Source organism: Kockovaella imperatae, assembly GCF_002102565.1.
Source record: "Kockovaella imperatae strain NRRL Y-17943 chromosome Unknown BD324scaffold_1, whole genome shotgun sequence".
NCBI classification, from domain to species: domain Eukaryota; kingdom Fungi; phylum Basidiomycota; class Tremellomycetes; order Tremellales; family Cuniculitremaceae; genus Kockovaella; species Kockovaella imperatae.
The window spans coordinates 1,984,986-2,006,379 of NW_019028941.1; the positions used below are offsets into that span (position 1 = coordinate 1,984,986).

General features: G+C 51.6%; 11 protein-coding genes across 11 annotated transcripts; 4 read left to right on the plus strand and 7 right to left on the minus strand.

The window, feature by feature from the left end:
* Nucleotides 1-428: 428 nt before the first annotated feature.
* Nucleotides 429-2,031, plus strand: BD324DRAFT_640821 (methionine adenosyltransferase; the record flags this gene model as incomplete). Its single annotated transcript, XM_022017373.1, has 6 exons — nt 429-469; nt 681-774; nt 830-883; nt 943-1,154; nt 1,204-1,874; nt 1,925-2,031. 6 exons carry the CDS (start codon nt 429-431, stop codon nt 2,029-2,031), a joined length of 1,179 nt encoding a protein of 392 aa, XP_021874974.1.
* Nucleotides 2,032-2,652: 621 nt separating this feature from the next.
* BD324DRAFT_614014 (hypothetical protein) lies at nt 2,653-3,988 on the minus strand. Its single transcript, XM_022014553.1, has 6 exons — nt 3,633-3,988; nt 3,386-3,522; nt 3,207-3,323; nt 3,041-3,167; nt 2,905-2,984; nt 2,653-2,823 (listed from the first exon to the last, which is right to left on the minus strand). Exons 1-6 carry the CDS (start codon nt 3,785-3,787, stop codon nt 2,720-2,722), a joined length of 720 nt encoding a protein of 239 aa, XP_021874975.1. The 5' UTR covers nt 3,788-3,988; the 3' UTR covers nt 2,653-2,719.
* BD324DRAFT_614018 (hypothetical protein) lies at nt 3,989-6,141 on the plus strand. The gene is made up of 5 exons (XM_022014554.1): nt 3,989-4,237; nt 4,432-4,702; nt 4,795-5,340; nt 5,388-5,680; nt 5,766-6,141. The coding sequence occupies exons 1-5, from the start codon at nt 4,120-4,122 to the stop codon at nt 6,008-6,010; spliced, it is 1,473 nt and encodes a 490-aa protein (XP_021874976.1). The 5' UTR covers nt 3,989-4,119; the 3' UTR covers nt 6,011-6,141.
* BD324DRAFT_614021 (acyl-CoA dehydrogenase/oxidase) lies at nt 6,124-8,308 on the minus strand. The gene is made up of 15 exons (XM_022014555.1): nt 8,197-8,308; nt 8,062-8,148; nt 7,924-8,007; nt 7,765-7,870; nt 7,671-7,711; nt 7,577-7,619; nt 7,355-7,514; nt 7,154-7,298; nt 7,040-7,094; nt 6,890-6,980; nt 6,717-6,820; nt 6,590-6,672; nt 6,459-6,530; nt 6,376-6,397; nt 6,124-6,309 (listed from the first exon to the last, which is right to left on the minus strand). Exons 1-15 carry the CDS (start codon nt 8,239-8,241, stop codon nt 6,170-6,172), a joined length of 1,278 nt encoding a protein of 425 aa, XP_021874977.1. The 5' UTR covers nt 8,242-8,308; the 3' UTR covers nt 6,124-6,169.
* Nucleotides 8,309-8,355: 47 nt separating this feature from the next.
* On the minus strand, nt 8,356-10,291 carry BD324DRAFT_56147 (hypothetical protein). Its single transcript, XM_022013018.1, has 5 exons — nt 10,102-10,291; nt 9,616-10,046; nt 9,272-9,565; nt 8,495-9,220; nt 8,356-8,446 (listed from the first exon to the last, which is right to left on the minus strand). Exons 1-5 carry the CDS (start codon nt 10,232-10,234, stop codon nt 8,417-8,419), a joined length of 1,614 nt encoding a protein of 537 aa, XP_021874978.1. The 5' UTR covers nt 10,235-10,291; the 3' UTR covers nt 8,356-8,416.
* Nucleotides 10,292-10,789: 498 nt separating this feature from the next.
* BD324DRAFT_574435 (transmembrane amino acid transporter protein-domain-containing protein) lies at nt 10,790-12,667 on the minus strand (the record flags this gene model as incomplete). Its single annotated transcript, XM_022013061.1, has 9 exons — nt 10,790-10,828; nt 10,879-10,944; nt 10,993-11,181; nt 11,238-11,483; nt 11,529-11,786; nt 11,841-11,939; nt 11,990-12,109; nt 12,159-12,383; nt 12,440-12,667. The coding sequence occupies 9 exons, from the start codon at nt 12,665-12,667 to the stop codon at nt 10,790-10,792; spliced, it is 1,470 nt and encodes a 489-aa protein (XP_021874979.1).
* A 110-nt stretch (nt 12,668-12,777) lies between these two features.
* Nucleotides 12,778-13,908, minus strand: BD324DRAFT_56125 (hypothetical protein). The gene is made up of 4 exons (XM_022013017.1): nt 13,755-13,908; nt 13,659-13,698; nt 13,051-13,458; nt 12,778-13,008 (listed from the first exon to the last, which is right to left on the minus strand). The coding sequence occupies exons 1-4, from the start codon at nt 13,854-13,856 to the stop codon at nt 12,971-12,973; spliced, it is 588 nt and encodes a 195-aa protein (XP_021874980.1). The 5' UTR covers nt 13,857-13,908; the 3' UTR covers nt 12,778-12,970.
* Nucleotides 13,655-15,949, minus strand: BD324DRAFT_614045 (glycoside hydrolase superfamily). The gene is made up of 7 exons (XM_022014556.1): nt 15,551-15,949; nt 15,222-15,423; nt 14,912-15,174; nt 14,642-14,860; nt 14,548-14,600; nt 14,410-14,501; nt 13,655-14,362 (listed from the first exon to the last, which is right to left on the minus strand). The coding sequence occupies exons 1-7, from the start codon at nt 15,643-15,645 to the stop codon at nt 13,955-13,957; spliced, it is 1,332 nt and encodes a 443-aa protein (XP_021874981.1). The 5' UTR covers nt 15,646-15,949; the 3' UTR covers nt 13,655-13,954.
* Nucleotides 15,950-17,446: 1,497 nt separating this feature from the next.
* BD324DRAFT_56477 (Isopropylmalate dehydrogenase-like domain-containing protein) lies at nt 17,447-19,318 on the plus strand. Its single transcript, XM_022013032.1, has 7 exons — nt 17,447-17,747; nt 17,800-17,834; nt 17,887-18,060; nt 18,120-18,323; nt 18,368-18,692; nt 18,740-18,847; nt 18,895-19,318. The coding sequence occupies exons 1-7, from the start codon at nt 17,731-17,733 to the stop codon at nt 19,157-19,159; spliced, it is 1,128 nt and encodes a 375-aa protein (XP_021874982.1). The 5' UTR covers nt 17,447-17,730; the 3' UTR covers nt 19,160-19,318.
* Nucleotides 19,319-19,367: 49 nt separating this feature from the next.
* On the plus strand, nt 19,368-20,177 carry BD324DRAFT_648175 (hypothetical protein; the record flags this gene model as incomplete). The annotated part of the gene is made up of 5 exons (XM_022017799.1): nt 19,368-19,376; nt 19,437-19,455; nt 19,585-19,625; nt 19,690-19,770; nt 20,067-20,177. The coding sequence occupies 5 exons, from the start codon at nt 19,368-19,370 to the stop codon at nt 20,175-20,177; spliced, it is 261 nt and encodes an 86-aa protein (XP_021874983.1).
* A 181-nt stretch (nt 20,178-20,358) lies between these two features.
* BD324DRAFT_574785 (GNAT domain-domain-containing protein) lies at nt 20,359-21,369 on the minus strand (the record flags this gene model as incomplete). The annotated part of the gene is made up of 7 exons (XM_022013087.1): nt 20,359-20,620; nt 20,671-20,719; nt 20,773-20,918; nt 20,993-21,020; nt 21,076-21,163; nt 21,248-21,263; nt 21,311-21,369. 7 exons carry the CDS (start codon nt 21,367-21,369, stop codon nt 20,359-20,361), a joined length of 648 nt encoding a protein of 215 aa, XP_021874984.1.
* Between the last annotated feature and the right edge of the window lie 25 nt (nt 21,370-21,394).

Below are 21,394 nucleotides of genomic sequence, written 5' to 3' on the forward strand. Positions count from 1 at the left end.
GGCCGTGGCGGACGCAGTGTAGTAGGAATGGGATTTATGTCAGCGGGCAGAACATCGTATCATACAATGCTTAACGCGACAGCTTCTCTCTAGGCTATGGATCCCATCTGCCTGTATCAGTCCACTATGTCCAGCCATGCGGCGTCCGTGCAGCATCTTTGTAGTATACTCTCTCTCCCCCGCCCTGTATACCTCCTTGGATCACCCAACAGCCGAGTGCCACGTGACAGACGACGGAATCAAAATCAATTGCTTGAGAGCACGAATTTGGGGGAAGGGGAAAACATTTGATTTTCTTCTTTTTTGGCAGAAAAAAAGTGTCAACGGATCATTCTCGATTCATTCTCTCTTCTACATTGATCTATCCATCTCATTAACACTCAACTGAAGACTCTTCTTCTTCTTCTTCTGATACAATGACTGGAATCATGAACGGAAACGGAGCTGCTCACGAGCTCCCAGCTGGACAGTGAGTCATCATTCCAGCTGCAGCGAACAGACACAGCCTTTGCACCCTTGAGGGATTCGTCCCGTATCGGCACGCACGTTGTATCACCGAGCGGACACTCGGTAACACGTAGCGTGGTGTTGCAGGTGGTCTCAGCTGGTGTGCAGACCTCTCAGAGGACCTGTCATCAAGGACCAATACGTACGAAACGGTGCTGATCCCGCCTTTCCAGCTTCTTGTTCACCTCCGAGTCCGTCGGAGAGGGTCACCCCGACAAGATTGCCGACCAGGTCTCGGATGCCATTCTGGACGCCTGTCTTGCGGAGGTGAGCGGTTTCATCGCTCAGATGACACGAAATATGAAGCTCACGACACATCCAGGACCCCTTCTCCAAGGTGGCTTGTGAGACCGCCACGAAGACCGGAATGATCATGGTGAGCAGAGCGGATATGACCGTGCACAAGAGACGTTTTACCGACTGCTTTTTACTCAGGTCTTCGGAGAAATCACCACCAAGGCCAAGCTTGACTATCAGTCTATCATCCGAAACACCATCAAGCAGATCGGATACGATGACTCTGAAAAGGGATTTGACTACAAGACTTGCAACATCCTTGTTGCCATCGAGCAACAATCCCCCGATATCGCTCAAGGTCTCGATCACGGATCTTTGGAGAACATTGGTGCCGGTGACCAGGGTATCATGTGCGTTGGGATAGCGAGCGTAGCATCATGTGCTGATACCTCTACCCAGGTTCGGATATGCAACCAACGAGACTCCCGAAATGATGCCTCTTACCATCACCCTCGCTCACAAGCTCAACGCCGCCATGGCCGCCGCTCGACGAGATGGATCCATGGGCTGGCTCAGACCAGACTCCAAGACTCAAGTCACTGTCGAGTACAAGAAGGAGGCTGATGGTTCCGTTGTCCCTATCCGAGTCGACACGGTTGTCATCTCGACTCAGCACGCTGAAGAGATCTCGACTGAAGAACTCCGAAGTGAAATCATGGAGAAGATTTGCAAAACTGTCATCCCCAAGAACCTCTTGGACGACCGATGCATCTTCCACATTCAGCCATCTGGACGATTCGTCATCGGAGGACCCCAGGGAGATGCCGGTTTGACCGGTCGAAAGATCATCGTCGACACCTATGGCGGATGGGGAGCTCACGGAGGTGGTGCGTTCTCCGGAAAGGACTGGTCAAAGGTCGACCGATCGGCTGCCTACACTGCTCGATGGATCGCCAAGTCTCTCGTTGCCGCTGGTCTTGCCAAGAGAGCTTTGGTTCAATTGTCCTACGCCATCGGAGTTGCTGAGCCCTTGTCCATCTTTGTCGACACTTACGGTACCGGCAAGCGACCCGATGCTGACCTAGTCGACATTGTCAGGAAGAACTTTGACTTGAGACCTGGTGTCATTGGTGAGTGATCAACCGTTCCTAATAGATCAGGCCTGACACGCACTGCTCAGTCCGAGACCTCGGCCTTCAAAAGCCCCAGTACCTCAAGACCGCCTCGTACGGTCACTTCGGAAACCCTGCCTACTCTTGGGAACAGCCTAAGCAGCTCAACCTCTAAGTTGGGCGGCATGACTGGTTCTGTCTTCCCCTCACGACCTCGTCTCTTCTCACTTCTAGCCTCTTCACACTCTGGGCAGCTTAATCTCTAGGCCCCAGTGCGAGTTCCACCTCGCGTCCCGCCGTCTCCTCATCTGACATCGTCTTTACACCAAAAGCTCGTTAGACGCCGCCGCCCCTCGCATCATCGCATCATGATACCACTCACCATTTTCTGCAATATATCCCACATCACTTGATATATCCCCCCAACATACTCGGAATACCCCGATCGCTTTGTAATGCTCGCCCACGACCGGATCGTTTTGGTCCAAATTGAAAAACAAAATGGAGCAGTGTCAACGATCCAGACACCCTGATGGCCAACCAGGCTCTGTCTTCTTGTCATATATATACACACACATACGTTCTCCTTCCACCTAGAATACAAAAGTTAGACAAAGTACAATATAGGTCTCAAGTCTAAAGGTGGCCGATTATTTGTATACCGCAAAATGAATGCGCTCAACCGCGACAAGACGAATCTTGAGTAAAGGTCGTGATTCTGGGAGATTGATTCACAACACTGATTTTAAAGGTGCAACGTCTGTGATAAACAGTCTGCGGGGGAGCAGGGGCGATCAACGAGCAGAGGGTGATACATAATCTACATGAGGATGCGGATACCATTACATCGATCAGTTCAGTCATCACTCCTTGTCCCCAAGCATGCTCCAGATCACATTCGCGTAGTAGGCTTTCGCTCGCTTGTTGTCCAGCGCGACTGTGTGGACGTCAAGCTTAGCTTCGTTACCTGCAAGGACGTCAATCAGCTTTGAAGCCACGATGTGGTCTCTCTTTCTCTCTCTACTCTTATCTCCCCAGCCAGACTCACGGATTAAGATTTTGGATGATGATGATCCTTGTCCCGGGATATAGGTGAACCCCATATCGGACAATAGCTTCAGTCGGGCACTGCGGCCGTAAATCCATCAGCGAGGCAATCGAATCGCTCATGTCCTCAGTCTTACGCTTTGGAATCTGGAGCCATTTCAGCCCCAACGTCGACATTGACGATCTGATCTTTCCTCGTTTTTAGATCCCTCAATTCAGTCTCCTTTCCAACGACCTTGGCTTGTTCCTCGTTGATCGATTTACCTGATGTGTCAGACCGAATCCAGCGAAGCGAATACGTACCGAGAGATACCTGCTGTCGTTCGAGATCTCTGACTTGAGCCAGATGTTCCTCTACGGGTGGAAGAGTTTTCGGTCGTACAGCGTCCTGAGCAGCGGCCTCATACTGCTTTGCTAATTCTAACGGATAGCTCATATTCAGCCTCGTGTCATTATTTTTACCGCTGACGGCTTTTACGCACCGTTCACCTCGTTTTCCAGTCTCTGAAGCATCGCCTCCCTCTCCTCCTCAATCTTGCCAAAAGCGCTCTCGGCAGCTTCGAGGTCTTGGAGCTCTTCATCCGGATTCAACATGTTGACCGTATCCTTGATTGGCTCGCTGTGAAGGGGTCGTTCGTCAGTACATGTTTTCGAGCATGATCACGCGAGAGAACGGGACGACTCCCATCCTGCCTGCCCTGTGATCGTCTCTCTGCAGCCTTTACTCACATATACGCCGTCCATTGATTCTCCTGTAAATAAGCCGACCGATTTGACTCGGCATACGATCTATCACCCAACTCTGGCTCGTGCCCTTCCATGTCAACGTCCATCGTGTGAGTCATCATTGGTACAGACGGGAATCCAACGACTGCAGTGGCCATGGTGAAGGATCCGTACAGAGCTGTCCAGTTCTAATGAAGGGATAGAGGAGAGTTGAAGAAGAAAACAGTCGCGAGCGATATTTGTTGACAAAAGTCCCACTGAACATTTCGCGAGAGACAGCACGTGGCATTTTTGCCTATTCCTTTACGACTCGCCTATTTCCTCGCCCCTTCGTATGACGCCCCCGGCTGATCGCGACTTGATACGATAGCTTCTCAAGTGGACATCTACAGGGAGACCACCACAGGGAGACCACCTGCTTTTGTGGTGTAAAGCGTGGATCATCAGGCTCATAGTGCTTCTTGACGTCGCAAGCCCTACTCAACACGTTATGGCTGCCGTGCCTCCGGTTGCGAACCCACTGGGCCCGCCCAAACGACATCGAGGCAATAGATTGGGAGAGAGACGATTACAGCGAGATGGGAGTTCGCGAGATGCGAGTGAAGAGGGTGAGTGGGAGCCGAGGCCTATCTAGGACACAGTAACGCTCACACACGTATGCTCATGCCTCGACGTTCTTGCTTTTTCTCTGTGCTCGCTATGCTCCTCGTTTTACTCGCTCTCCCATACCGCAATCCGTCATCAACGTGCTTCCCCCTCGCGTCCTTGGCACCGTCATAATTGCCTCCGCACCAACTCACAGACAACGACGAAGCCGCGTCAGACGTCGGATCACTCATGTCTATCCCTGCACCTCCTGAAGGAAATTCAACGACGGCTCCAGGGACACTTCCCTCGTCATCAGCATCGCCTCGACCTGGTCCTCCTCAAGCTTTACCCATACCCATTCAACTGATGAATCAAGGTCAAGCATCTCATTCTCATAGTGCTCGTCGTGGTTCTGCTCCACATGCGATCGCTCGAAGAGTCGAAGAGGTATCTGGGGAGGAGCTCAGTGGTCTGGACTCACCAACGTGAGTTCACTTCTGCCGTCCGTGCATCTGCTTCACGTCAGGCCCGTCACGACCCATTCCACTGGTCATCTTTTGACCGTTGCTTCTCCCAGATATGACGGTGATGTTGAATCTGCCTCGACGGTAGGCGGAACACCTGTACACCATTCTGTCCTCTCGAGTCACCAATATCATCATCAACGCCAGACCTCTTCCCCCATCGCAGGCATGCCCGCGGACGCACCCGGTCAATCCACGTTATCGCCGTACGGTCAAAAGGTGCCCACGCCTAAAGCTTCACGCGTGAATCTAGTGGACGAACCAGAGTACACGGCAATCGGAATCGACTCATTCGGTCGAAGTCCACCATTCGTCCCTCCTTCCGACGTCCCTGTGGCTCGATCCGACTCTCTCGCAGAAGCCACAAAATCTCAAACATTACCGCTCAGTCGTAAACCCTCTAGATCGATGGGACCTCCCAAGATGATGACGAGACCCAAAGAGCTGCCCATAGAAGACATCAGAGCTTTTGTCCAGCGGGCAATCGATGGCAAAGGAGAAGAGGATGGCATCCAGCGCTGGTGGAAAACAAAAGCGCCAGAGGAGGGACGTGTGGTCAGAGTTTACGCAGATGGCGTGTATGACCTGTTCCATTTTGGGTGAGTGACTGTGTTTCACCCCAAGACTCTAAGCTCACACTGCCTAGTCACGCACTCCAACTCCGACAGTGTAAATTGTCTTTTCCCCGCGTCCATCTCCTCGTCGGAGTCTGCTCCGACGATCTCTGCGCGACGCACAAATCAGCGCCTGTCATGACTCACGCTGAACGATGTGAAGCCATCCGACACTGTCGATGGGCGGACGAAGTCTTACCGGATGCTCCTTGGGTCGTCACTCAAGAATGGATGGACAAACATCAGATTGATTATATTGCGCACGATGAGGAATTATACCCGAGTAAAGACTACGATGATGTTTATGAATTCGCCAAGGAGCAGGGTGAGTTCTCACTTGTCTAAGCGAAATTGCATGGCGGCATGTGCCCTTTTGCGATTGGGTACATTCGCTGATTTCTGGAGCTTAGGCGCATTCGTCCCCACTCGCAGGACGCCCGCCATATCCACCTCTGACCTCCTGGAACGTATCGTTAGAGGGTACAGGGATGGCTTTTTTGATTCCAAGTTGGAAAAGAATGGATTGTCAGAACTCATGGCCTCGGACGTCGATTGGGATAGCAGTCCAAGCCGGAGTAGAGCCCAGTCGAAAGAAGGAAGAAAAAGGGACCTTTTGGAGATCGCAACGACCCATGCGGCGATAGAGCAGCTATGATCGAGGGGAGTGGCCAAACAGCCCTCGGTTCGATAATTTGAAGGCAGACTGACGCAGTGGGGACCCAAGTGTAACAGTAGACGCACTGCACAGGATATTTCTGTGCCGAAATGCAACATGATAGATACATGCGTTGCGTTTGTGTAGAGATGAGGTAATCTACTGCATCGTGGCTTTCCCTCGCGCTTCGTCAAACATGGCATTGAATTCTCGACCGATGAGCATGCGTCTGATCTCTTGAGTGCCAGCTCCGACAGTGTATAATCGAGAATCGCGTAGCAGTCTGCCGACAGGGTAATCTGCGGGCCAAGGCATGATCAGCGCTTTAAACCAGGGGAAGGGAGCAGGATGGCGTTCGAACTCACCGTTGATATATCCGTTACCCCCCTAAGAAAAAGCAGTCGTCAGTCACCGCGAGCACCTGGTTCGGTCTGTGGAGTAGACTTACCAAGCATTGCTGAGCGTCCAGAGCGACTTCCACAGCTCTATCCGAGGAATACAGGATGGCGCCAGCGCAGTCCTATAAGACGTATATGTATGTTAGGATGGACGTTGGATATGTCGCACAGTCAAACTTACCTGCCGAGAGATTTTACCCTGATCGCATGCTCTAGCCACAGCGTAAACGTACGAACGACAAGCACTGAGCTTGGTGTACATGTCTGGTGGAATCAATACCCGGTCCGTTGACATCCTCCAGACTCACCCGCAATTTTGCCCTGCATCAATTGGAAAGTCCCAATCTTCTGACCGAATTGCTTGCGTTCATGTGTGTATTCAAGCGCGAGATCAAGAGCAGATTGCATGATACTATATGCGGCCGCCGAGAGCATCAGCATATTGGTGTATCATGAAGTTATCCAACCGGGCCACACTTACCCAAGAGGACCTCCGCTCAGAACCAGTCTCTCCAGGTCCAGGCCGGACATGAGGACCTTTGCTCCTTTACCGACCTCTCCAAGGACGTTCTCTGGGTTTTCGAAGGTCAATCTCATGGGATTCTCGATCTGAAGACTCCCGATAACTCACCCTCCGGAATCTCCACATTGTCAAAGAACAGTTCTGCCGTTGGGGAGCCCCTCATCTGTGAAGGATCCAATCAGCAGCCGAAAAGAAAGCCCAAGTCTTCGTATCCTGACTCACTCCGAATTTATCCAGTGGCTCTCCCACTTCGAACCCTTTCCAACCCTTCTCGACGATGAATGCAGTGATACCTTTTGAGGGTGGTCCCGAGGTATCAGTCTTAGCGTAGATAATGAATGTAGATGCTATGGGAGAATTGGTGATCCTGCCATGACGGTCAGAAACACGTTAAGAGCCTCAGAAGGGCGAGATCCGACTCACCAGCATTTCGATCCATTCAAGATCCATCGGTCTCCCTTCTTCTCCGCTTTGGTCCGCATAGACACGACGTCCGATCCTGCGTTTGGTTCCGACATGGCTAGGGATCCAACCTTTTCACCCGTACATAGGTCACTCATGTATCTGGACATTTGATCTTTGTCTGAAAGTGAAGGGAACGATCAGCCGAGGATCCTCTTAAGTCAAAATAGGTTGGCGCCTCACTTGCCCATCTCCTAAGCTGATTGACAACGAGATTCGAGTGCGCCTGACAAACATCAGCCAAAGTCTTCCACTAGAAGCTGTAATACCGACTCACTCCATAGCTCAATCCCACAGAAGCAGAAGCTCGACTTAGCTCTGCAGATATGTCAGTCTGTATTCAACGGGCCCCACGCCTCGATTCTCCTCACCCTCCATCGCGATTGTCTGAGCGAGATACCCCATCCCCAGCCCGCCATGCTCCTCTGGTACCGTCACACCTAGCAAACCCATCTCTCCCATCTTGTTGAACAGTTCCTGAATGACATGATCAGTCTCCAATCGCCATTAGCCTCGTTGCTGAATCTCACCCTTGGCATCTTGTTGTTCTTGTCGATCTCCACAGCTAGCGGGGCCACTTCTTTGCTTGCAAAGTCGATCACAGCATCACGGAACTGATACAAGGAGTCAATCACTACACCTAAGATGTATTTCAAGATCGTACATACCTCCTCTTGTTCTGCGGTCAATCCTGCAATGGCATTGTTGTAGCTCGAAGTAAATGTCCGGACGACAGACGGTCCGGAAGCTACAGACTGTGCGATAAAGTCAGCTCTCACTATTAAAAACTACCCCTCACTTACTCGACGAAGAGAACTGGCGGACAGCCTCAGCTTCTGTATCAGCATCTTCGCGAGTTTAGTATGGCCTAGAATCGATATAGACGCAACGTATCTATCTAAGCCACGATGTAAATCTCCATCTCGGTCGGGTGTAAATTCAAATTCGTAACCGGCCCGGATCTTGGTCAAGAGGATGCATGCAGGGAAATACAACGATGAATAGCATGGGTTAGACATCCACTCATTGACCGGCACCGCTGCTGGCACGTAACTGAGACGATGTTGTCAGATTGATCAGACTCGATGAGCACGGTCTTACTTCATCGGCAATGGCCTGAACTTTTGCAGTCTCCCCCTTGCTCCACTTGCCATCGACTTTCGACATGAATCTGCCTCTGGCACCTCCACCCTTGACTCTACCCTTGCTCTCAGGTCCCTCTTCAAGTGTTGTCTTGAGATTCTCATACACCTTTTTAGCCAGATCCTGAGCTGGCGACATGACCAGGAGTAAGCTGGGCGTTATGCCATTCGCAGTCGCAGAGATGATGACAACCGGGGCTTCGAGTGGGCCGGAAGGGGGTTGCGCGTCGAGCAGCGAAGTAGCTATAAGACCCATGAATTCAAAATCCAATGTCGACTTGTCGTTTCGATGAATCCAGTAGACCCCGTCGGATGTCGATTGGGGATTTCTTGCCTCAGTGTCGCCAATGACTCTTGCCAATTCGGTTCGAAGGGTCTTTTCTCGACTCATCGTCTCTCGTCTGAGCTCTTCGGCTTTCGCAACGCGTTGTGGTAGCTCTAGACGAGCCATACCCAAGACTTGAGAGGCTTCCGATAGCGTTCTGGAAGATTGTTGCAGGAACTTGATGGCTCGTGGTCCAGAGACAAAGTAAAGCTTAGACGGTGTCTTGGTAGGATTGTTCGAGTCCTTAGGTGTCGAAGGAGGTATGACATGAAGGAAGTAGAGCTGAGAGAGGAACGGTAGTTGAGTGCCGCAGCACGCATTGCGGTCGATCCCATCAATGTTGATGTGGCGGATGACTCCCTAGTGGTGATCAGCTTCGGAGGGAAGACATGTCAGATTCACGGGACGCACATCGTTGTAATCCTGAGGTATCCCTCGATTCTCCCTGATGCCTGCCGCTGTCATCTTGACGTATCCTTCCTGCTGGATATCAACATCGACCCAAATTCTTCGATTCTCCTCGATGAAATCGTTACAGCGCTTTTCGACCTGTTCCGCTTCGCTCCATGTCAGGGCTCGAGGTAGCTCAACGTACGGAGCTTCGAGGGAAGGAAAAGCGGGCAGCGACCATGATAACGTAGGAAGCCCTTCGGCGAATGTATCCAGGACAGCAGATAGTAGATGTTGGGAAGTGTGCAGGGTCATCTGTCGCAATGTTAGCAGAATCGGAGGTCACTGTGATTCAGCACATTCACATGATCCATCCGTCTCTCCCAGTCCACAACGACTTTCACTTGCTGCCTTTCCAGATTCTCAAAGATGCTAGAATCCTCCTCTAGAGCCCGGACCAGATGAACGGAATCCAACTTGCGCCTCAGACATCCTTCAACCTTGAATGCCCTGCTTGATCCAGAGCCGTCGACATACAATGTCCCTGTATCGAAAGGTTGACCTCCTCCTTCCGGAAAGATGACCGTATCTTCCAGCTCGACCTCCCAGAGCTTGCCTTGAACCACAGGCGAATCACTGGAAGCGCCAGATGATCCATTGACCGCAGGTGTGTTGGGACCAATCACCTCGCCTGCTTTCTTCTTTTTCTCCTTGCCTCTTGCGGGTGGTGGAGCTGCGACCGAAGCGGGTTTGGACGAAATAACCTTCGTCTCCATCTGTCGAAGGCTTGGATCCCCTACGACAGCAACATTAGCCTTGCCCGCTTTGCACATTCCAGTCGTCTGACTCACGCTGACACGCCAGTAGCCCTACGATCCGTTTGGAAGGCAGCGCCGATGTATCAAAGTGAATCCTGTGGTAGTCTTTGGGCGTCATGGTTGGCTCTCTAGCCTCTGCCTCTGATGCGACGACAGGCAGTGTCATGATCGCGAGCGTCTAGCTTTAGAATCAGCGAAGATCTGGCAACATGAAGAGCCAGCTCCTTTCGGGCTTCGGCCCTATCGGACACTCGATCGACGCGTGCACGTGGCTGTGGCGCCTCGGATTCTGAAGAGAGTCGATCTTCGCTAGAGGGTCATATGGACAAACGCCTCAATATTTTGCCTCCTTGACCTTTTCGACATGGCATCTTGGTCATCACCGAACAGTCACTGAGGAGCGCATCATACTCTATGTAAAGACGGCCGATGGATCTTGTCGAGCGACCGTGGAAACGCTGCATGGAAACCTTATGTTCAAGGAGATCATCAAGTTCTTTACCATTCATGGACTCTACTCCCTGTTGGCAATAAATTTTGAGCTCGGTTGTGATAGATCGCGATCCGCCGACTATTGACCTCGAGGCTCTCCTGTCTAGGACGTTCGGTTAAGCATCTTCAGAGAGAAAGGACGCATACGAGGGGTGCCAGCCAGGAGTAGATAATGGCTAAGCCTTTGACGAGGGGTGCTGCACATGGACATCTTCAAGACTTGTCCGTCTCAGCACGAGAATGGATGCTTGAAGGAACCGTTGTGATACTATGGACAGAGCGTCAAACAGAAGAGCAGATCGTCAAAGCCGTACTCACCCCAGATATGATGCCCTCAATGGCAGAGTAAAGACCCAACGGAGTGATGGCGAAACTGATGATGATCTAGATCTGATGTCAATCGACTGCTCGCTTTGCGAAGGTCTTACTCACGCTAAAAGCCACCACGATATATTCCATCCTTCTCCAAACAGTTTTCAGATCTTCGGTTCGTGCAGCCTTATCCTGAGGAGAATTGGCAAAGTATGGGTGTCTCAAGTGAAGCCACATGAAACCAGGTAGACCAAAGCAGAACCAAACGGTGAAAATGGACGACACGATGGTCAAAAGTTGATTGAAGAACTGTGGGTTAGGGAATTCAGTCGCGCGTCGCAGCTATGTTCGGAACTCGAGCCTACCGGGATCAGTTGAGAGAGAATGAAGCCCAAAATCCACATGAATAATACGCAGAGGATCCAGAAACCTTGGGCTCTCCAACCGCCGCTGGTTAAAAGATGAGAGTTCCGCAACAGAGACACGTAGAGGTGCTTTGTACCGATGTTCGTTCCCACCACACCAGAAATGAGGATAGTGATGAGAGCAAAAACATATCCGACTATCTGTACCGGCCTAGTCGTCATGCCCATCGCAGGACTGGTAGTATACTGTACAAAGAGATCAGCATGGCATATCGTGCTGCTCCGACCTACCTGTCCGCCAAAGACATAGATGAGGGCTCCTGTCAAGAGATATACAACGAGTGAAACGAGCTGGTATACGAAGATGGACTTTTTGTAGTCTTTCGGCGTGTGCATCTCCGAGCAGAATGACAAGGCACCAGTCACAGCACCATAGGCGAAAATGACATTCGTAGCTGCACCGATGATGGTGACGAGTGAAGCATCTTGAGGCGTAGCGTACCATTCGATTGGAGCGCCTCCTTTGGTCAAAACGTCTGGGTTCTGGACCTGAAATAAAATTGAGCAAGAATTGGCAGCAAGTGTAGAGTCATCCCGACTCACTCCAGTCCCGACAATGGTAACCATACAGGCGATCAATATGGACGATATCGAAATATAGGAGAGTACGTGCATCCCATGCCACTTGCGAGGGTAAGAGAGCTACAGGAGAGAAGATTAGTAGCCGAATCCCATCCGTTTGAGTCACTCACAATCACACTAGCAATGGCCGTGATAACTCCCCAAACGATCCTACAGACATTGGCGTTACCATGTATGGTTGTGATCGCTTCCTGTCCGGCCAGAACATGAGATCCAGCGATACCGATGCACTGAAGTCAAGCGTCAGCGCAGAATAGACCAGGAAAGCGCATCAGGTACCTTTGCCACGAGACCCACGGCCAGTATCCGATTGGCAACTTTTCCACCGAGTACTGTCCCGACTTCTGGCCAATTCGTACAGCCCATATGCCGAAGTTTGAAGTCGACAATGATAAACGTAGTGATACAGGTCAGGAATCCGGCAAGAAGCGTACAGATGACGCCTCCAACAATACCTAATCTGAGGAATGTAGAAGGAAACGACAATGTTCCAAGCGCGATAGCCTAAAGCATGCAAGGATCAGCAGCTAGCCAGCGAGGGGATCCGCACGCTCACACACCTCAGCAGTAGTCACGACACCCGCAGTGATCCAGCCGCACGTCCTGAATTCGACGTAATCCTTGTGTCCAGCATCTTTATGCGCTTGGAATGGATCCACATTATACGCTTCTTGTCTCCGCGAGGCATCAGATTCCTTCCCCGTCACGGCGTCTTTACCACCTGTTTCGTGCTGGTCCAGCCCATCAGTGGTCAGTGACGCATTGTCCTGGTAGGTCGAGGGAGACATCTCGTGGTGAACGATCTGTCGATCTAATTCAGGTCAGTCACCACATTGTCCGTCACTCCGTTTAAGAGTGAGTACATGAGTTCCAATTTTTTGCATCCGGACTGGTGACGCCATTGATTTTTGCGCCGTTTGTATGGGAATCAGTCACTCGGCCGAACTCGGCTCAGTCTTGGCAAAAATGTCCTGCATGAAATAAACAGACCAATACGCTTACACAATGGCGGACCTGACTGTCCATGACTCAGAGCTCGACTGCGAATGGTGAACGAGTCAAGGGAGAAACACTTCTACCACATTCCACGCTCAGATTACGACGAGTCCGGACACGAAAACAACCGCCACTGTGGCACCGTCAATTCGGGTCCTGTGATCGGTTAACTCACTAGCGATCGCGTGACCAGCAAACGCAACTTGCGTGACCCCAGCACCAGTGCCTCCTATGTCCGGATTGGTTCCATCGCTATCAGGTTGGTCACCGCCTCCGCCTCCGATCGGGGAGCCTGAAGAAGCGCCCGGTTGTGCTGCATTACCCGCACCAATGGCCGTATTCAGTCGAGAAGTCGAACTTGGGGACGAGCCCTGAACTATCGTAGGGGCTGTCCCCGCAATGGACTGAGGACTACTACCAGCGTCTGATGAGGTCATGCTTTGGCCATTACCGTTGCTGAACGAGGCCGAAAGCGTCTGGGGGTCACTACCAGTACCCGATGGAGTTGTGCTCCGGCCCTGGCCGTCGCTGAACGAGGCCGAAGGCGTCAGACTCTCGGCAACCGAAGATGGTGCTGCGGCTGCTGTAGTCACGATCAGATTCCCATTCCCAACGCTTGACTGAACGCCGATATCTGAATCTGAGAAACTCTTGGTGGAGGTCGTGCTTGTACTTGCACTTGATACGGAGGTGGGCGCGGTGCTTGCATACTCACTGGAAGTTGAGGCCTGACTTGATCAGCTGAGTTCCCCAGTGGCCTACTCACAGTCGACTTAGACGCACAGAGACCACTCGACGAGACCGTGTCAGTGGAAACGAATACCTGAAAGTAGTCATGTCAGTGACCACGTTTAGAAGATCACCTCTCCTCCGGCTCACAAATGGTTCTCCCGAGGTCCAAGTCACCGACAAACTAGTGTCCTGCGCGACCGAGAAAGTCTTACAGGAGAGAAGGCTAAGAAACATATTAGCTGGGATCATCTTCTGATGGAGCAACGAACTCGACCACGGTCGAGCCTGCCTTGAACCCAGTGCTGATCTCCCATGAGCCGCTTCCACCAGCACCACGCTGAACATCGTCAGCCACACTCTAAGTCCGCAGACGGGTGACTCACATTGGTCAAAACAATCAAGGCAGAGCCGCGGACCAGAGCGATATCCTGATCCCGAACAGACTGAACAGTTGCCACCGAGTTTAGGAACTTGTCGTCTCCGTTGAGCGCATGACGGATCTTATTAACGTTGGCGATATTGACGTAGCTAGGTGTCGAGGTTGAAAAGTCATTGTAGAGCCATAGAGCTTCACGGTTGTACGGATCATCATGACCATCCGAGAGTTCCTGCTCAAGGCCTTGATAGATCATAGGTATACCACCGTACATGAAACATCCGACGATGGCATTATAGACGAGCGATTTGTCCGAGGTAAGTGAGTTGAATCGGGGCAGGTCTTGATTGTCAAGGAATTGACCGATGACTGTTGGGTCCTAAGATACGACGTGAGCAATCTCTATTGAGATCAGGGTCAGCTCACAGAGTAGCTCTGCGCAGCGAGCTTGATTTTGTTCTCCAAAGAGGTCATCTTGTGACCACCAGTGAAGGATTGGACGAAGCCGTACATCAGGCCTGGCACGGGTCAGTCGAGTCTCCAAGGCAATCATGTACAACTTGCCAAAGCCAAAGACCGAATCGATAGCACTGCTGCCCTGGAACCGCGAGGCATACCTGATATCTATTCAGCCTATACTCCTCGGAAGCTGACCCACGCTGTATTGTCTCCCGCTACTTCGCCGACGCAAAACACTCCCGCGGTTGTACACATACGGTGCTGGAAGTCTTGAGTCATGTGCTTGCTAGCATCGATCCGGAAGCCGTCTATGCCAAACTCTTGGACGTAGTCTTTGGCCCAATTGATCAGTGTGTCGCCTACATCCGAGTTGGACTGATCCAAATCCATGAGAGCCACTCCAGAAGTCGCGAGCCAGCTGTGAGAGTGTGGTGATCAGCGTGGTGCTAGCGGCCAGCAATATGCGAACCATTTCATCTCGGAGTCGTGATCTCCCCACTTGATATTACATTTTGGGTGGTAGTCTGCCTGGTCTTTGAACAGCAAGGCACCACCGTTGTCTGCAGCAAGGGCGGCATTTGATATGTCTCCAGTGTTTGATGCCAGCGCATAGACGGCGATATCTACCATCAGATACATTCCGCGATCATGAAGAGCGGCAGAGAGTGCTTTGAGGTCATCATCAGATCCGAAATGAGGGTTCGCCTTGGTCGGGTCAGTGATCCAATAGCCCTGCAAGAATTCAGCAAGTCAGGAGACAGGGACCGTTTGCCGCTCACATGGTAAGCTTCACCATAGTAGGTGAATCCTTCAATGTTCAATCCCGTCGGTGAGATCCACACCGCATCGTAACCCATGCCTTGGATATAGTCCAGCTTGGAGACAAGAGTGGACCATGTTCCACCACAATACTTCCTGTCGTCGGGGTTACATGGAGTTCCAGAGTCTCCGTTAGGAGGGGCGAAGCGATCTACCATGATCCTGTAGCATTGTTAGGGGAGCTCATCGGGGATAGGGCAGATGACTCGTCGTTTGACATCGGTATGAGCTCAGGCAATAGAGCTCTCGGTGGCGCTAGGAATGTTAAGAGAAGCGCGTTGAGACTCACTGATACACTGATCGCGACCTCCACTCATCAGCAGTAGCTGCAGAAGCTTGGCCAAGGAATGGGAGCAAGGGGAGCAGGTTTGAGAGGAGGAGCATGGTAATAGGCGACCGTTTGGGTCAAGAAGGAGACGATCAGTTGAGAGTTGGCTGAAATGAGTGTGAGTGTTTGTCGGAACCTGTATGAAGAAGTCGTTGAAGACTCGAGCGGTGGGGCAAAGGGGTTGAGTATGAAAATCTAAGGGGTAGAGCGATCAAAGGAGGGGGGTGGCTGCTGATAAGTCAGCGCTACGGGACGCTCTCATGAAGCGAATGAGAGTCGGTGGGATGTTATATGATATTGAGGATGAGTCGAAGGAGCAGTGCAAAGCTGCTGCTGCTGCTGCTGCTGCTGTCGGAGGGATGGGTCAATACACAATGGACTTGGTGAATTGTCTTGGGACATGGGTTGCCAAGCGACGAATCATCACCTGATGTTTCAGGTCGTGTCAGCAGCGTATCGTATAGCTTTGTTCTGATCAGGTTCATGATCAATGCGGCCCAACAACATTCTCCATCAGAGTCCATAGTGTGATGGCCTATACACAGCTCCAGGTCAGGCCAATTCAGAGTGCTAGTGGAGACACTGGGAGATTGCAGCACAAATTCCGTCAGAGAGGTTTCGTGACACGTTCTTGTCCATCCTTTCATCCGCTCTGACGTCGAGAGGCCATCGATGAAGTCGAGCTATATAGCGAGGTGGTCAAATGCCAGATGGTACAGCATCGTCTTCAGGGATTTGAATCCCTCTCACGTTGTTCGGATCCCGTAACGAAAAGTCCCTTCTACCTACTTCGCAAAGACTCGTTACAGCGACAAAGTGTCATTCATCCACGTCCCCAAACTCTTCACTGATCTCTCATCGCTACGCAATGCCAAAAGATGGTGGTATCACTGAAGAACCCACGTCTTGGCCTCGAGGCACTACCCTCATGTCCCACATAGTCTTCTCGTCAGCCCTGGACGAAGTCTCAAATGCTCCCGATGTTCATTTCGTGAGACATATAACGAAAGACGCAGAATCATCCGCAGCTGCGATCTTCACCTTGTACCAGACAACCCGGCATGGTCCTCAAAATGGATGGCGCTTGATCTCGATTACCAAAGGGGCTAATCGAGAGAAAGTCGATTCAGCGATTCGAGCGACTGGTGGAATATATCAAGACACGGCGGAGATGTACATATTTGACGAGGCTGGGAACTCTAGATTTATCGCCGATTCCAGTGAGGACCAGACACGGAGAGGGGTCGTGAAGGCAGTCATCTCGTCCGGCGCAGTCACCCGTGTCACAGACTCATCGATATCTACGCATATCCGGAAGACGGCTTGTTACCCCCTCTCAGTTCGCTCGACTTCGACTGTCAGCCAGGATCCAACGACGGGTCGCGGAGGGATCCTTATAGCTGAATCAGGAGATGAGCAGCCCATCTTGGTGGTCTTCGAAGATGGTGCCTCTCCGGAAGCTGTGCAAGAACAGGTCAAATCGTTCAGGGCCGGGCGAGGCAATGGTTCCAATCGTGCGATAGTATTCGAAGGACTCCATCGAAGCGAGCCTCGCGTGGTCGAGTTCGCGTGATGTGCGGGGCTGCGTCACGTAGCCCTTCTTCACGAAACGACTGGGTTGGACCCTGAGAGCAATGGGATATCACCAACAACAACATGTCTGCTGCCGATGTGGCACCTTAACGGATCAGACACCGCAAATGGCTTCATGACAGCTCATTGAGAACTGGACTGCCTGTAGCCTGCTTGAGCCGGCTGGCTGGTCACGCACTGCGAGCAATCGATTATCATATGAACGGACCTATAGCGTGGTCCATTGCGCGTAAGACCTCGTCGGCCGAAAATGAATAGATAGACTTGATGGGGTTCTTACTGTAGACATGAAGTGATGCCAATTCCCGGCATTCCACATAGCCTTGGTCGTGGACTGGCCGTACTCAGCTTCTTCCATTGGCCTCGCCCCGATCTACGGGTATGGATGCGGGTACACCATATATGTATGCCCAACCAATAGAATGACGGGGATTTCGGGTTGCCTCGCCCGAAATGCCGATTGTCCCAAAAGTTGCGACAGGCCCATCTTGGAGACTCTGCTACATACCTTGTCTCGTCTTCCGTGACAACTCAAAACGTCCTTCAAAATGGCCTCAGAGAAAGCGTGAGCACTTTTCTGTCGAGTGTCCAGTCTCGACTCTGACTCGCTGGAACAGCTTCAACATTGTCATTCTTCCAGGAGACGGAATTGGCGAGTCGAATTCTGTCCATTAGATTTGGCACGTAATCTAACTCGAGCATAGGTCCCGAAGTTACAGCGCAAGCTGTCCGAGCTCTTGAGACTGTCTCTAAGCATACCGGACTACAGCTGAACCTCACCTCGTGTGACTTTGGAGGTATCGCCATTGACAATCACAATGATCCATTACCCCAATCTACTCTGGATCAATGTAAGGCGGCCGATGCGATTCTGCTGGGTGAGTAGAGTCCTCCAAAGTCTCTTAGCGGGACGCTTTGTGCTGATGTATCATCTCAGGTGCCGTCGGAGGACCCAAATGGGGCGTTGGGCCTGTCCGCCCAGAACAGGGTATTTTGAAATTGAGGAAAGAGTTAGGGCTGTACGCCAATATCCGGCCATCCAATTTCATCTCAGAGTCGCTCCTGAAGCACAGTCCTCTAAAAGAGGACCGAGCAAAGGGAGTCAATATTATCGTTTTGAGAGAGCTCATCGGAGGAGTGTGTGAGTGTCGACTGACAACTCAAATTGACTGAAATGCCCCTCAGACTTTGGAAAACGGCAAGAGACTGACGAGACTGGAACTGCCTGGGACACTTGCGTCTACACCATCCCGGAAGTCGAGCGGATCACTCGAGTCGCGGCTCAGATCGCTCTAGCTGCCGATCCTCCTCTCCCCGTCATCTCGGTCGATAAGGCCAATGTGCTTGCTTCATCGAGGCTTTGGAGGAAAACAGTCACCGAGCTCATGGCGAAGGAATACCCCCAACTCAAGCTTGAACATCAGCTCGTCGACTCGGCAGCCATGATAATGGTTGCGAATCCTAGGAAGTTGAATGGAGTGCTCGTCACCGAAAACATGTTTGGTGATATGTGAGTGCAGTGGTCAAGGAAAACTGTATACTGATTATGATCCTTAGCCTTTCCGATGAGAGCTCCGTCATTCCTGGATCTCTTGGTCTTTTACCTTCCGCATCCCTAGCCGGTGCACCAGACCCGAGCAAAACAGTTTCTGGTATCTACGAGCCGTACGTCATAACAACGACTCAACCCACAATAGCTAACGATACACCAGAATTCACGGCTCCGCTCCGGACATCGCCGGTCAAGGGATCGCCAACCCCGTTGGTACTATCCTTTCCGCAGCCATGATGCTCAGATATTCTCTCGGCCGATCCAAGGAAGCTGACTTGATCGAATCTGCCGTTGCTAAAGTCTTGGACGACAAGGAGAAGGGTGGATATGACCTGAGGACGAAGGATCTCGGAGGAGAGGCGTCCACGACAAAAATTGGAGACAAGGTGGTGGAAGTCTTGGAACAGATGTTGAAGGGCAAATAGACCATGCTCTGACTACTCCCTGCGGCACCTGTTGTCCCGATTCAAAAAGCATGCACGCACACAGCCAGGCGACATTGAACAGACGTGGCAAATAATCGAATAGCAGTGGTGATGATAAATTTGATTCCGTCACTTTAGTCCTCAGTATCCAGGACCTGGGCAAGTCGTAGGTTTCAATAGCGTAGCCAGGTCTCGAGTGAAGGCTACAATGTCGAATGTGAGTATGGGCGGAGTGCTTTGAATCGGTGGTAGGATATCATTGACATCAATTGCTCAGGCTCTCGGTCTTAACGGAGGTGAGCTGTTCCCCAAGTCCGGCACTCTGCGACTCGTCCAAGTCGTGCCGTGGATCCTCTTTCCACATCTTATACCTCATTACACGGACGCCAGAGTGTTCCTCAGCAGATACTGAATTGCATTCACAGGCAATCCGCGGTGCTGGGCCCATCTGATGGAGTTTCAGAGGGTGAGTCATCCGGGCGGGTCCCAATCGTCCCCGAAATGACCTGATGTCCTAATGTCTCTATCAGTGTTGGAAGTCTGCTCAGGAGCCTCAGGAATGCAAACCGCAACATGAGGATTACATCGAGTGTTTACATAGGAAGAAGGAGGTGAGATAGATGTCGTGTTCCTCTTCCTTAAAGTACTATGGGGGGACGATCCGCTGATTGAAACCTTTCTCACTTCCACTTGCCCACTCTCGACACTTCCGCCTTGTTCCGCTCTCATCTGGACTCTGCTTCTCACACGAACACCGGTCCCCCCGCCGCTCCTATCATTCCATACACCTCGGATCGATCTGCTGCACTCGCTCGATACGTCCGTCGCTCGGCGCCCTCTTCGTGCAAATCCATAGATCTCCCGAGCCAGGACCATTGCCAAACACTTTGTTGAAAGGCAGAATCAGCAAGCTTCATCGGCGAAAGAAGCGGCTGAGAAAGCAGCTGCAGGGACCATTATCTCCCTGGGACTGGTAGAAGATCCAACAGCGGGAGGCAAGGATGAAGAGAAGCAGTAGTATGGGCAGGGTGGTTTGCAGATAGCATGAATGGGGGAACCCGATGATAACAGGGCAGCGGGCGCACTCGAGAGTCTGACTTGGTGTACGTCGACCGCTCACAAGATGGTGCTTCTCGAGAAGCGCTTATGAGGCCGTCGAGATGTGTACTTGATCAGGCTGCCAATCGTCGTTAGACGTCTTATTCATCATATGGTCCTATCATACCCTCCAGATCCGCCAGCCAGTCTGCCTTCTCATCAGAGACTTCTGATTGAGTCTCCTCCCCCTCTTGACTCGGCTTGTGACCCCATCTCAGCCCTACTTCTCTGAATACCTCGACCCTCTTCTCGATCCCGAACCCCATTGATTCAAAGAGCCTTATCGATGGTTCATTGTCCATCCCTATCCGAGCGATGAGTTGATGAGGCTGTATTTTCAAGGTCGAAATAGCATAAGATAGGCTGTGCGATATCAGCGGAGATCCCTCATTAGAAACCGGAAAAGAACTCACAACAGAGTCAGAGCCTCTCTGGCATAGCCTTTCCGCCTGTCCTCCTTGGCTAGCGCCGTGTTATCATTACGGCTCGGGTCCAAAGTCAAGACGATGACCCACTTGCAATCATGATCTCACACTCGACATCTCCTCCCAAGCCATCAGGCAAGAACAAGTTCACGTCCCCAACCATGCTGCATTGCCGAAGTTCAGATGGTTCCAGTATGATTTTTGGAGAGGATGATCCTTGCTGGATCACGGATGGCCTGCCAAGTAGTATACACGTAAGCTCTGTGCTACTATCAGCAGGCTCGTCAACGCTCTGCGAAATGCATGACACGTGCTGTCCTCATCCATGTGCCATTTACCTAGCGGGATCCATATCAGCGAAGTGCCATTTCGTGGAGCCCACACACGACTCACGCTGCATTTCGTACTCTTCCTCCAGTGATAATGGCTCCGAGGCAGTGAGCTCGAGCAGCTCTGGCGATTTCATCCATTCATGATAGGTCTGTCATTCGCCTTAGCACAATGTCTCTTGGACTCCCATTCCTCGACCTCGAAGAGCTAAGAGCTGCAGAAGCCTTGCTCTCACCTCGACGTGTTCTCTCCTGAGCAGGCGTCATCAAGCGATCCTCATCTTCCCGTGTGTTCTCACCTATATGGGACGAGGACGACCTTGTCACCGCATATCACAGTGTTCTCATTGACTCTCATGGTCCTTGCATGTCTTCCAACATCA

Coding starts and splice junctions, on each gene's coding strand:
- BD324DRAFT_614014 (XM_022014553.1), bottom strand. CDS start 3,787: ATGGCCACTGCAGTCGTTGGATTCCCGTCTGTACCAATGATGACTCAC. Junction 3,324..3,385: donor ACTGGAAAACGAGGTGAACG/GTGCGTAAAAGC, acceptor GCTATCCGTTAG/AATTAGCAAAGCAGTATGAG. Junction 2,985..3,040: donor ATGGCTCCAGATTCCAAAGC/GTAAGACTGAGG, acceptor TTACGGCCGCAG/TGCCCGACTGAAGCTATTGT.
- BD324DRAFT_614018 (XM_022014554.1), top strand. CDS start 4,120: ATGGCTGCCGTGCCTCCGGTTGCGAACCCACTGGGCCCGCCCAAACGA. Junction 5,341..5,387: donor TATGACCTGTTCCATTTTGG/GTGAGTGACTGT, acceptor CACACTGCCTAG/TCACGCACTCCAACTCCGAC. Junction 5,681..5,765: donor TGAATTCGCCAAGGAGCAGG/GTGAGTTCTCAC, acceptor TCTGGAGCTTAG/GCGCATTCGTCCCCACTCGC.
- BD324DRAFT_614021 (XM_022014555.1), bottom strand. CDS start 8,241: ATGCTGATACAGAAGCTGAGGCTGTCCGCCAGTTCTCTTCGTCGA. Junction 7,515..7,576: donor TCAGCTTAGGAGATGGGCAA/GTGAGGCGCCAA, acceptor CTTCACTTTCAG/ACAAAGATCAAATGTCCAGA. Junction 6,821..6,889: donor CTGAGCGGAGGTCCTCTTGG/GTAAGTGTGGCC, acceptor GGCCGCATATAG/TATCATGCAATCTGCTCTTG.
- BD324DRAFT_56147 (XM_022013018.1), bottom strand. CDS start 10,234: ATGACACTGCCTGTCGTCGCATCAGAGGCAGAGGCTAGAGAGCCAACC. Junction 10,047..10,101: donor AGGGCTACTGGCGTGTCAGC/GTGAGTCAGACG, acceptor TTGCTGTCGTAG/GGGATCCAAGCCTTCGACAG. Junction 9,221..9,271: donor TACCTCAGGATTACAACGAT/GTGCGTCCCGTG, acceptor GATCACCACTAG/GGAGTCATCCGCCACATCAA.
- BD324DRAFT_56125 (XM_022013017.1), bottom strand. CDS start 13,856: ATGATCCCAGCTAATATGTTTCTTAGCCTTCTCTCCTGTAAGACTTTC. Junction 13,699..13,754: donor GGACCTCGGGAGAACCATTT/GTGAGCCGGAGG, acceptor GACTACTTTCAG/GTATTCGTTTCCACTGACAC. Junction 13,459..13,658: donor GGTCTCGTCGAGTGGTCTCT/GTGCGTCTAAGT, acceptor TCGTGACTACAG/CAGCCGCAGCACCATCTTCG.
- BD324DRAFT_614045 (XM_022014556.1), bottom strand. CDS start 15,645: ATGCTCCTCCTCTCAAACCTGCTCCCCTTGCTCCCATTCCTTGGCCAA. Junction 15,424..15,550: donor AGGTCGCGATCAGTGTATCA/GTGAGTCTCAAC, acceptor ACAATGCTACAG/GATCATGGTAGATCGCTTCG. Junction 14,502..14,547: donor CGATTCGGTCTTTGGCTTTG/GCAAGTTGTACA, acceptor GACCCGTGCCAG/GCCTGATGTACGGCTTCGTC.
- BD324DRAFT_56477 (XM_022013032.1), top strand. Junction 18,324..18,367: donor AGAGCTCATCGGAGGAGTGT/GTGAGTGTCGAC, acceptor AATGCCCCTCAG/ACTTTGGAAAACGGCAAGAG. Junction 18,693..18,739: donor GAAAACATGTTTGGTGATAT/GTGAGTGCAGTG, acceptor TATGATCCTTAG/CCTTTCCGATGAGAGCTCCG.